General features: G+C 43.8%; 1 protein-coding gene across 9 annotated transcripts in view; it reads left to right on the forward strand.

The window, feature by feature from the left end:
* Nucleotides 1-12,641, forward strand: part of WDFY3 (WD repeat and FYVE domain containing 3) — a 462,687-nt gene that overhangs the window by 430,817 nt on the left and 19,229 nt on the right. For all 9 annotated transcript variants that reach the window (XM_063919895.1, XM_063919894.1, XM_063919893.1 and 6 more), the window contains one exon: nt 5,633-5,750. In XM_063919895.1, the coding sequence (XP_063775965.1) occupies nt 5,633-5,750 (118 nt within the window). The remainder of the gene's footprint in view (nt 1-5,632; nt 5,751-12,641) is intronic.

The following is a 12,641-nucleotide window of genomic DNA, read 5'->3' on the forward strand; positions in this document are numbered from 1 at the left end:
TAGTTTAAATTGGGTTTATTTTAAACAAAATTGTAGTTAACAGACCGCCCCCACTGTTATTGGCAATTAATGTCATATCGCAGTCATGGACCATTAGAATCACAGCAAATAACCTAAACTGAAAACAAAAAATCTATAAATCAATAAAAAAATGAATATAAGGAAGAAGTGCAAGTTTATAAAACGATAACAAATGATTTGCCCTACTGAAAGCTAGTTCATTTTAAGATTTCTGGCTATTGTAAAGTTAAACTTTCTTCTTTTTTAAGAGATGACGTTATCCATAATGTATTAATACAATGTCCTAATTGTTTTTTAGGAACTTTCATTATGCTCATTTAAATTATATACAATGATGAAAGAGTTAGCGCACCTTATTTGCTACCATTTAGTACTCCCAATAGTTCTTTCTTAGGCATTTCTTTTGTTGTAGTCATATCATTATGATTCTAATTTTCAGGATATCTCCTGTCTCTAAATCCACATTGTTTCCCACAAGGGCCCTGGGCTGAGGGTGTCATGGGTCCAGTCATCAATGCATCCATTATGGGTACATTTATACTAATTGCAACTTTGAACCTCAAATATCAAACTCCAGGTATTGTTTGCAGTGTGATCAATCCAGTGTGGTTGGGACGCAGGTTTCCCTTGGGTTTTCCACATCCATTATGGGTACATTTATACTAATTGCAACTTTGAACCTCAAATATCAAACTCCAGGTATTGTTTGCAGTGTGATCAATCCAGTGTGGTTGGGACGCAGGTTTCCCTTGGGTTTTCCACTATCAGAAATAGCAGACCGACCGAACATAGAATTTTACGGCAGATAAGAACCGCTTGGCCCATCTAGTCTGCCCCTTTTATATATTGACTTACTCTAGGCAATATTAAAGGCTCTATCAGCTTTTGGTATTCCTTCTTTTTAAACTCTGACTTAAATGATAAAACTAAAGTACAATGGGAAACTGAGGTTCACAGGACATTGTCGTTTAAACAATGGGAAACAATATAACTTAATATAGAAACATAGAATTTGACGGCAGATAAGAACCACTTGGCCCATCTAGTCTGCCCCTTTTTTATCCTTTTAGGTAATCTCAACCGTTTTTGAACCTTAATTCTTTGTAAGGATATTCATATTCCTATCCCAAGCAAGTTTAAATTGGTCTCCGGTCTTAGCCTCTACCACCTCTGATGGATGGCTATTCCACTTGTCCACTACCCTTTCTGTGAACTAATTTTTCCTTAAATTGCCCCTGAACCTACCTGCCTCCCTCCAGTTTCAGTGTATGTCCTCAAGTTCTAATACATACTTTGAAGAATATTTCCCTCCTGGACTTTGTTAAAACCCTTGGTATATTTGAAAGTTTCTATCATCTCCCGCCTTTCCCTTCTCTGCTCCAAACTATGCATGTTAAGATCTTTTAGCCTTTAGGTCAGTGTTTTTCAACCACTGTGCCGTGGCACACTAGAGTGCCCTGAGCAGTCTCCAGGTGTGCCGCCGAAGCATGCCGTCAGTGTTTTGCCGCTACTGAGGCCCTGGAACGATCAATACTGGTGGGTTTAGTGGTTGCTGAGCCAGTTCTAATTTTGGGCCCGGGCAGTGTTGGGCTTTTCTGGCTTTCTCAGATGTGGCTCTGGCGTTACCTATGGAGAAGCTGCAACATGACATCCTAGGACAGGCATGTCCAAACTGTGGCCCTCCGGCTATTGTGAAACTACATATCCCAGAATGCCCTGACACAGTTTTGCTGTCAGAGAATGCTAAAGCTGGCTCAGGGCATGCTGGGATGTGTAGTTTCTCAACATCTGGAGGGCCGCAGTTTGGACATGCCTGTCCTAGGACATGCAACTGCACCATGCTTCACCATTATATTTGATTGTGCCTTGGCAATATTTAGATCTTGTTCAGTGTGCGGCGAGTTGTAAAAGGTTGAAAATCTCTGCTTTAGGTCATCAATCATTTGTTTTACCCCTCCCGGTGTGTCTACCCTGTTGAAAATCTTTGTATCATCTGCAAAAAGGCATTATTTCCCTTTAATACCATTTGCAATGTCACCAACAAAGATATTAAAGAGAAGTGGTCCAAGTACAGATCCCTGGGGTACTCCACTCGTAACATTTCTTTCCAAAGATTGCACTCCATTTACTACAAGTGTCTGTTTGCTATCCTGCAACCAGGTTCTTATCCATTTAACTGTTTTATAATCCACCCCCACGCTTTCAAATTTATTTAGCAGTTTGCGATGTGGGACAGTGTCAAATGCCTTACTAAAGTCTAGATATGCTACATCTACAGCTCCCCCTTGATCTATTTTCATCACAGAGTCAAAAAAGTCAGTAAGATTTGTTTGGCATGATCTCCCACCAGTAAATCCATGCTGTTTTGGAACCTATAACTTGTTTAATTTAAGATATTCCACAACTCTTTCTTTTAATAGTTTTTCCATTACTTTCCCTACTACTGATGTAAGGCTTACTGGTCTGTAGTTACTTGCCTCTTCCTTGCCTCCACTTTTGTACAGTGGATCTGCATTCTCTCTTTTCCAGTCCTCTTGAATGGCACCTGTATTTAGTGACTGGTTAAATAATGCTGTTAATGGGGCCACCAGCACATCATTTAGCTATTTTTGTATCCTTGGGTGTATCCCATCTGGCCCCATTGATTTATCCACTTTTAGTTTTGAAAGTTCTGTTAGGACCCTCTCCTCTGTAAATGTAGTTTAACTTATTTTTAAGAATGTCCTTGCAGCTTAACTGTGGCCCCTTCCCTTCTCCTTCTGTAGTAAATACTGAGCAAAAATAATGATTTAGGTGATCTGCTATTGCCTTGTCTCCCTCCACCAAATTCTCACTCTCTGTCTTAAGTCTTCTTATTCCTCCATTTGATTTTCTCCTTTCATTTATATACTTAAAAAAAAGTTTTGCCCCCTTTATCCACTGACTGGGCCATTTTCTTCTCAGCTTCTGCCTTTGCACGTCTGATCACTTTCTTAGCATCCTTCCGTCTGTCAAGATACACCTCTATGTCGTTATTATTTTGAGTATGTTTGTATTTCCTAAAAGCCATCTTTTTTGCTTTCACACTAGTTGATACTTCTTTTGTGAACCACACTGGTTTCCTTTTCCTGGTACTTTTCCTAACCCTTTTGATACAAAGGTCTGTTGCCCTTAGTATTGCACCTTTCAGTTTTTCCTACCTCTCCTGCGCTCCTTCCAAGTCCCTTCAGTCCGCCAATGAATCACTTAAACATCTCCCCATTTTTGCAAAGTCAGCATTCCTAAAATCCAACACCTTTGTTTTTGTGTGACAGGAGTTTGATCCTGTCTTTATACTAAACCATACTGCTTGATGATCACTGGATCCCAGGTGCTCACTCACATATATGTCTGATATCATGTCACCATTTGTGAGAATTAAATCTGATATTGAGTCTTTGCGAGTGGGCTCCCTCACCAATTGCTTGAAAGATGCTCCCTGTAAGGAATTTAGAAATTTGCCACTTGTAGCTGAACTTGCAAAAGACCCCTCCCAATTTACATCAGGTAAATTAAAGTCTCCCACGATTATGACTTCTCCCTTTAAAGCCATTTTAGTGATGTCCAACAAATAGGTTCCTGTCCAAATCCTGCCCCTGGCCTGGTGGTCTATAGATCACCCCAATGCGAATAATATCCTTCTCCCCGGTTTTTGTGGTGACCCAAAGGGCCTCAGTTTTGACTTCAATATTTTGTATTAAAGTAGCATTTATGCTTTTTTCCACATACATTGCTACCCCTCCTCCTATTCTTCCCATTCTATCCTTCCTAAATAAATTATATCCTGGTATAGCTATGTCCCAGTCATGATTCTCATTGCACCATGACTCTGTAATTGCCACAATATCCAGGTTATCCCTTGTCATTATTGCAATTAGCTCTGGAATTTTGTCTCCTAAGCTCCTAGCATTTGCACACATAGCTTTAAGAATTTTGCCTGTGCATCTGTTACTAGTAGCCAGGTCGAGAAAGTACAAAGTAAATGACAAGTTTAAAGTTGAAATTACCTGTTTGGTGATGTTGCTCCGTGTTTGGTATTTGTTTTCTTTTACTAATTAGTAATCATACTCTGTCCTTTACACCACGCCTACACCTCACTAAATATAAAGATATAATACACCTGACCACAAATGGCCAAATGATCAAAGGAGGTAAACAACAGTCAGCATGCAATAATAAACTGTTTCACTGAGCAACTTCCCCACACATGCAATGATAATCACAAGCAAATAATTACATCAAAAAACATGAGTTTGTATAAGAGAGAACTGTAGTGTGCAGATTGGGGATGCCTTTTCATAGGTTAAAAAGACAGATAATATGCATAAGATGAATGGCATACTTTTGAGGCATTAAGGCAGTCCATTTGTGGTAGTGTTGGTGTGCTGATGTTTCCCTTATGTTTTCCTTCTGTTTAACGCAGGTATAACGCTAATTTTATAATAACACTTTTATGTCAGCACTTCTATGGAAGCACTACCAGCCGACGGTTACCAGCCTTATACTAGACTTTAAATAGGAACAATAGCCATGTGAATGCAATAATTGCAAACGTCTCCCAATACAACCCCACTTCAAAGCTAAGGCAATAAATTAGCTTAGACAAACAAGCATTACATACCAACAAAGCAGACAACTAAATCTTTACAAAGGGAAAAAATACAATACAAAACTCTTTTTTAATGCACCCAAACTATGCATTCATGGTATTCATTTGAGATAATCAGCAGATGCAATAAAACTTGCTGGTATGTGTAGTTCCACGAATCGTACCTGTTGAGGACAAGGAGTGATAATGCGCACTACTTGTCTAAATGTCGTAACCATACTGAATTACGATTTAAATTACTACATCAGTTATATCTCACCTCAGTAAAGCTCCAAAAATTGTGGCCTTCCCAATCTAAATTCTGTTGGAGGAATTGTACAACTATAAGGGATACATTTCCTATGGGAATGCAAGTATGTTCAATGTTTGTGGCAGGAGCATTTTAAGAGAGGAAGGGGCCCGTGTGCAGACTCCAGGAAGGACCCCTCCTCTCCATAGCGCTGTAGGCTCCGGCTTTGTGCCAGAGTCTACTGCACATGCGCAGGTCTCCGTAAAATGGCGCCTACCATGGTCCGGAGACTACATACTGCGCAATTGTGGCGGACATTTTGTGTTTTTGCTGCTGCAGCGCCCGCAGCAGGACTCCGGACAGGTAAGTATTAAGACAACATGGGTGCAGTGTGTGTGGTGTGGCCCCCCTGTACCCAGAGGCCTGTGTGCACCACACACTTTGCATCCATGATAGAAACGCCAATAGGTTTTTGCTAGTTTACAAAGCTAAAAGATTGTATTATACAATCCTCCCCACTAATTGCTCTGCAAAGTTAAGATCCTAATTTCACCAAGGACATAGAAAGTGAATGTGACTGGTGAGAAAATTCCAAAGCCACAGTTGCAATTAGGTTGTATTGGCAATTGTACTAAAAACACGTTTGAGGTCTTCAAACTGGTATAATTCCTTTTAGTTTTAACTATATCATTGAGTTGATATGAATATAAGACTGTTTGCTGGTAGTAAAATGGGTTTTCTATATTCCCTTAAAGGAGCTGGACTTGACAAATCCTAAAACTTTTAGAAACCTGTCTAAGCCAATGGGAGCACAAACTGATGATAGACTTGCACAGTATAAGAAGCGTTACAAGGATTGGGAAGATCCTAATGGTAAGTAGCTGTGTTTATTGTTAGTATTAAGGTGGCATTACCTATTATAGGCGCTCACAGGACAACAATGGAAAGGATACTGTAGCAATTGTTTGATTGTTGTAGGAAAATGGTTATCGCTAAACATCTTTATTGTTTTCGGAGGCATTTTTCAACAGAGCTAATAACATATGTACAAATGGGGTTCAGTATGGTATGCCGGCGGTTGGGCTCCCGGCGACCAGCATACCGGCGCCGGGAGCCCGACCGCCGGCTTACCGACAGTGTGGCGAACGCAAATGAGCCCCTTGCGGGCTCGCTGCGCTCGCCACGCTACGGGCCCGGTGGCGCACTACGGGCACGCGCGCCACGCTATTTTATTCTCCTTCCAGGGGGGTCGTGAACCCCCACGAGGGAGAATAAGTGTCGGTATGCCGGCTGTCGGGATTCCGGCGCCGGTATACTGTGCGCCGGGATCCCGTCACTCGGCATACTGAAGACCACCCATACAAATGTATTGCTATAGGCCTCTTTCTTTCCAAAACCTGTGGTAGGGAATATGGGGGGTAATTCCAAGTTGATCGCAGCAGGATTTTTGTTAGCAATTGGGCAAAACCATGTGCACTGCAGGGGAGGCAGATATAACATTTGCAGAGAGAGTAAGATTTGGGTGTGGTGTGTTCAATCTGCAATCTAATTTGCAGTGTAAAAATAAAGCAGCCAGTATTTACCCTGCACAGAAATAAATTAACCCACCCAAATCTAACTCTTTCTGCACATGTTATATATGCCCCCCCCCCCCTGCAGTGCACATGGTTTTGCCCAACTGCTATCAAAAATCCTGCTGCGATCAACTTGGAATTACCCCCATAGATAGTAAGCTCCGCTGGGGCAGGGACTGATGTGAATGAGTAAATATTCTCTGTGAAGCGCTGTGAAATATGCATGCGCTATATAACTTCATAATAAAATAAAAATTACATTTTTATTTGTCATCTGACATTTTGGCATAATGTAAATTGGGTCGCTTAGAAATATTTATTGTGCTTTATGTGTTTAGGAGACTAGAGCAAAAATAAACCTCTTTGTGTAACATTATATTCCCAGCATTGCACAAGAGCAGTTCTTGTGGTTTTATTTCATCCATTTTCTTTTAATTTAGTAGATGTGTCCCGTATGCTGCAACATTTGTTATAAATTGTATAGATAAAACTAAAATACAAAACTTTCACACTAACACAATGGTGCCCCAATTGTCAGTGTGCCAGCAATCAATTTTTATTAGACTCCATATGAGGCTAAAGAACCATACATAGTTGACTCTATAAGGGTGGGGAATAGGAAGGCACAGATTCAACCCAACAGATGAATCCACGCTTTCCCTTCAGGTAAGCTGCAGAGTCCTATAAAATAATTACCATTTCTATAAGTTTCAGGTGTTGTGGTCATTTGCCTTAACCAGAGATAGGTAATGGGAAGACACTTCAGAAATAGGCAATCGTTTATCTACCTGCAATAAACATAAAAGTGGTCATGTACTGTATGTACTTGAGAAGTATTTTATTTGTAAAGCTTTATCGGGAGAACCAATAGCATTACTAAGTGCATACTACTTAGAATCAATCTCAAGTATTGACCCACATTCTTAGCAATTACATAAACTGCAGCAAGCAGTCAGATACTTCCTTACATTATCTATTTGCAATATATATATATATATATATATATATAAAAGCTAATGCTGATTGGTTGCTGGAGTTCACTGTAAATCCAAAGACCTACTGATACATTAAATGGTTTATGACAATAATGTATCCCATTGTGTGTCCATGTGGTAGAGAATTTGGAATGTAATCTACTTTTCTCTGGTCTTCCCATGTCCCACCTCGCCCTTCTTCAATCAATCTTTAACTCTGCTTCCCTCCTTGTTTTTTTCAGACTTGGTTCTCTTTAGTACCTCTGCTGCCCCCTGACAGTCACTCCACTGGCTCCCTGCCCCACTACTCTCTCTCACTCCTTAAGCCCTTAGCCACTCTGCTCCTCCCTACATTTCAATCTTCATCTTCATTCACACTCCCTCCTGCCCACTTCCTTCTGCTAATGTCCACCTCCTCCCCGACTACTTCCTCCCACTCTCACATTCAGGACTTCTCCCGTGCTGCTCCCAAACACATTTCTAAATTGAAGCCTACCATCATCTCTCCTAATTTGCATCCCCTGCTCTCTTAAACTCTGTGTCCCTCACACTCTTTGTGTCCACCCATATCCCCTTTCGTTTGCAAGATCTCACAAGCAAAGCCCTCTCTGCTTTGTATTATCCACATAATTATGTAATCTGAGGACTGCTATTATGTATATATGTAAAGTTATGTTCTTGTCTCTATCATTTAGTTACTCATGCACTTTGTTGTTTGCTTTACCTCTATGTACAGCACTGTGATGCCATGTAAATAAAATGTAGTAATAAATAATTGTAAACTCCACTAGAGCGGGGTCCTAATATAAGTATTCTCTGCAATGCACTGTGTAATATGTGAGCGCTGTATAAAAAGCTGTTACTAAATAATTAGTTGCAAGTTAATGCAATTTCTCTATCGTCCTAGTGGATGCTGGGGTTCCTGAAAGGACCATGGGGAATAGCGGCTCCGCAGGAGACAGGGCACAAAAAGTAAAGCTTTTCCAGATCAGGTGGTGTGCACTGGCTCCTCCCCCTATGACCCTCCTCCAGACTCCAGTTAGATTTTTGTGCCCGGCCGAGAAGGGTGCAATCTAGGTGGCTCTCCTAAAGAGCTGCTTAGAAAAAGTTTAGCTAGGTTTTTTATTTTACAGTGATTCCTGCTGGCAACAGGATCACTGCAGCGAGGGACTGAGGGGAGAAGGAGTCAACTCACCTGCGTGCAGGATGGATTGGCTTCTTGGCTACTGGACATCAAGCTCCAGAGGGACGATCACGGGTACAGCCTGGATGGTCACCGGAGCCACGCCGCCGGCCCCCTTGCAGATGCTGAAGACAGAAGAGGTCCAGAATCGGCGGCTGAAGACTCCTGCAGTCTTCAAAAGGTAGCGCACAGCACTGCAGCTGTGCGCCATTTTCCTCTCAGCACACTTCACACGGCAGTCACTGAGGGTGCAGGGCGCTGGGAGGGGGGCGCCCTGGGAGGCAAAATGATTACCTATAAAGGCTAAAAATACCTCACATATAGCCCTAGAGGCTATATGGAGATATTTAACCCCTGCCTAATTTTTCTAAATAGCGGGAGACGAGCCCGCCAGAAAAGGGGCGGGGCCTATCTCCTCAGCACACGGCGCCATTTCCTCTCACAGCTCCGCTGGTCAGGACGGCTCCCAAGTCTCTCCCCTGCACTGCACTACAGAAACAGGGTAAAACAGAGAGGGGGGGGCACATTTATGGCGATAATTTGATATAACAAAGCAGCTATAAGGGAGCACTTATTATAAGGCTATCCCTGATATATATATAGCGCTTTTGGTGTGTGCTTGCAAACTCTCCCTCTGTCTCCCCAAAGGGCTAGTGGGTCCTGTCTTCGTTAGGAGCATTCCCTGTGTGTCTGCTGTGTGTCGGTACGTGTGTGTCGACATGTATGAGGACGATATTGGTGTGGAGGCGGAGCAATTGCCAAATATGAGGATGTCACCCCCTAGGGAGTCGACACCGGAATGGATGCCTTTATTTATGGAACTACGGGATAGTGTCAACACGCTAAAGCAGTCGTTTGACGACATGAGGCGGCCGGACAATCAATTAGTGCCTGTCCAGGCGACTCAAACACCGTCAGGGGCTGTGAAACGCCCTTTGCCTCAGTCGGTCGACACAGACCCAGACACAGGCGATGACTCCAGTGGTGACGGTGACGAATCAACCGTATTTTCCAGTAGGGCCACACGTTATATGATTTTGGCAATGAAGGAGGCGTTACATTTAGCTGATACTACAGGTACCACTAAACAGGGTATTATGTGGGGTATGAAAAAACTACCTATAGTTTTTCCTGAATCAGAAGAATTAAATGACGTGTGTAATGAAGCGTGGGTTGCCCCTGATAAAAAGCTGATAATTTCAAAGAAATTATTGGCATTATACCCTTTCCCGCCAGAGGTTAGGGAGCGCTGGGAAACACCTCCTAGGGTGGACAAGGCGCTAACACGCTTATCTAAACAAGTGGCGTTACCCTCTCCTGAGACGGCCGCACTTAAAGATCCATCAGATAGGAGGATGGAAAATATCCAAAAAAGTATATACACACATGCAGGTGTTATACTACGACCAGCTGTAGCGACTGCCTGGATGGGCAGTGCTGGGGTAGTTTGGTCAGAGTCCCTGATTGAAAATATTGATACCCTGGACAGGGACAATATTTTACTGTCGTTAGAACAAATAAAGGATGCATTTCTTTATATGCGTGATGCACAGAGGGATATCTGCACACTGGCATCACGGGTAAGTGCTATGTCCATTTCGGCCAGAAGAGCTTTATGGACGCGACAGTGGACAGGCGATGCGGATTCAAAACGGCATATGGAAGTTTTGCCGTATAAAGGGGAGGAGTTATTTGGAGTCGGTCTATCAGATTTGGTGGCCACGGCTACAGCCGGGAAATCCACCTTTCTACCTCAAGTCACTCCCCCACAGAAAAAGGCACCGACTTTTCAACCGCAGCCCTTTCGTTCCTTTAAAAATAAGAGAGCAAAGGGCTATTCATATCTGCCACGAGGCAAAGGTCGAGGGAAGAGACAGCAACACGCAGCTCCTTCCCAGGAACAGAAGCCCTCCCCGGCTTCTACAAAAGCCTCAGCATGACGCTGGGGCTCCTCAAGCGGACTCGGGGAAGGTGGGCGGTCGTCTCAAAAATTACAGCGCGCAGTGGGCTCACTCGCAGGTAGATCCCTGGATCCTGCAGATAATATCTCAAGGGTACAGGTTGGAATTAGAGACGGATCCACCTCGCCGTTTCCTGAAGTCTGCTTTGCCAACGTCCCCCTCCGAAAGGGAGACGGTTTTGGAAGCCATTCACAAGCTGTACTCTCAGCAGGTGATAGTCAAGGTACCTCTTCTACAACAAGGGAAGGGGTATTATTCCACTCTTTTTGTGGTACCGAAGCCGGATGGCTCGGTAAGGCCTATTCTAAATCTGAAGTCCTTGAACCTGTACATAAAGAAGTTCAAGTTCAAAATGGAGTCACTCAGAGCAGTGATAGCGAACCTGGAAGAGGGGGACTTTATGGTATCCTTGGACATCAAGGATGCGTATCTCCACGTTCCAATTTACCCCTCACACCAGGGGTACCTCAGGTTCGTTGTACAAAACTGTCACTATCAGTTTCAGACGCTGCCGTTCGGATTGTCCACGGCACCTCGGATCTTTACAAAGGTAATGGCCGAGATGATGATTCTTCTTCGAAGAAAAGGCGTATTAATTATCCCATACTTGGACGATCTCCTAATAAGGGCGAGGTCCAGAGAACAGCTAGAGATGGGATTAGCACTGTCTCAAGAAGTGCTAAAACAGCACGGGTGGATTCTGAATATTCCAAAATCCCAGTTAATGCCGACAACTCGTCTGCTGTTCCTAGGGATGATTCTGGACACGGTTCAGAAAAAGGTTTTTCTCCCGGAGGAAAAAGCCAAGGAGTTATCCGAGCTTGTCAGGAACCTCCTAAAACCAGGAAAGGTGTCTGTACATCAATGCACAAGAGTCCTGGGAAAAATGGTGGCTTCGTACGAAGCAATTCCATTCGGCAGATTCCACGCAAGAATTTTCCAAAGGGATCTGTTGGACAAATGGTCAGGGTCGCATCTTCAGATGCACCTACGGATAACCCTGTCTCCAAGGACAAGGGTGTCTCTTCTGTGGTGGTTGCAGAGTCCTCATCTATTGGAGGGCCGCAGATTCGGCATACAGGATTGGATCCTGGTGACCACGGACGCCAGCCTGAGAGGCTGGGGAGCAGTCACACAAGGAAGAAACTTCCAGGGAGTATGGACGAGCCTGGAAACGTCTCTTCACATAAACATTCTGGAACTAAGAGCAATATACAATGCTCTAAGCCAGGCAGAACCTCTGCTTCAGGGAAAACCGGTGTTGATCCAGTCGGACAACATCACGGCAGTCGCCCATGTGAACAGACAGGGCGGCACAAGAAGCAGGAGTGCAATGGCAGAAGCTGCAAGGATTCTTCGCTGGGCAGAGAATCATGTGATAGCGCTGTCAGCAGTGTTCATCCCGGGAGTGGACAACTGGGAAGCAGACTTCCTCAGCAGACACGATCTTCACCCGGGAGAGTGGGGACTTCATCCAGAAGTCTTCCACATGCTGGTAACCCGTTGGGAAAGACCAATGGTGGACATGATGGCGTCTCGCCTCAACAAAAAACTGGACAGGTATTGCGCCAGGTCAAGAGATCCGCAGGCAATAGCTGTGGACGCGCTGGTAACGCCTTGGGTGTACCAGTCGGTGTATGTGTTTCCTCCTCTGCCTCTCATACCAAAAGTATTGAGAATTATACGGCAAAGAGGCGTAAGGACGATACTAGTGGTTCCGGATTGGCCAAGAAGGACTTGGTACCCGGAACTTCAAGAGATGATCACGGAAGATCCGTGGCCTCTACCTCTAAGGAGGGACTTGCTTCAGCAGGGTCCCTGTCTGTTTCAAGACTTACCGCGGCTGCGTTTGACGGCATGGCGGTTGAACGCCGGATCCTAAAGGAAAAAGGCATGCCGGAAGAAGTCATTCCTACTTTGATTAAAGCAAGGAAGGAAGTAACCGTGCAACATTATCACCGAATTTGGCGAAAATATGTTGCGTGGTGCGAAGATCGGAGTGCTCCGACGGAGGAATTTCAACTGGGTCGATTCCTACATTTCCTGCAATCAGGATTGTCTATGGGTCTCAA

The sequence above is a fragment of the Pseudophryne corroboree genome, chromosome 1 (genome assembly GCF_028390025.1).
Source record: "Pseudophryne corroboree isolate aPseCor3 chromosome 1, aPseCor3.hap2, whole genome shotgun sequence".
NCBI lineage: Eukaryota > Metazoa > Chordata > Amphibia > Anura > Myobatrachidae > Pseudophryne > Pseudophryne corroboree.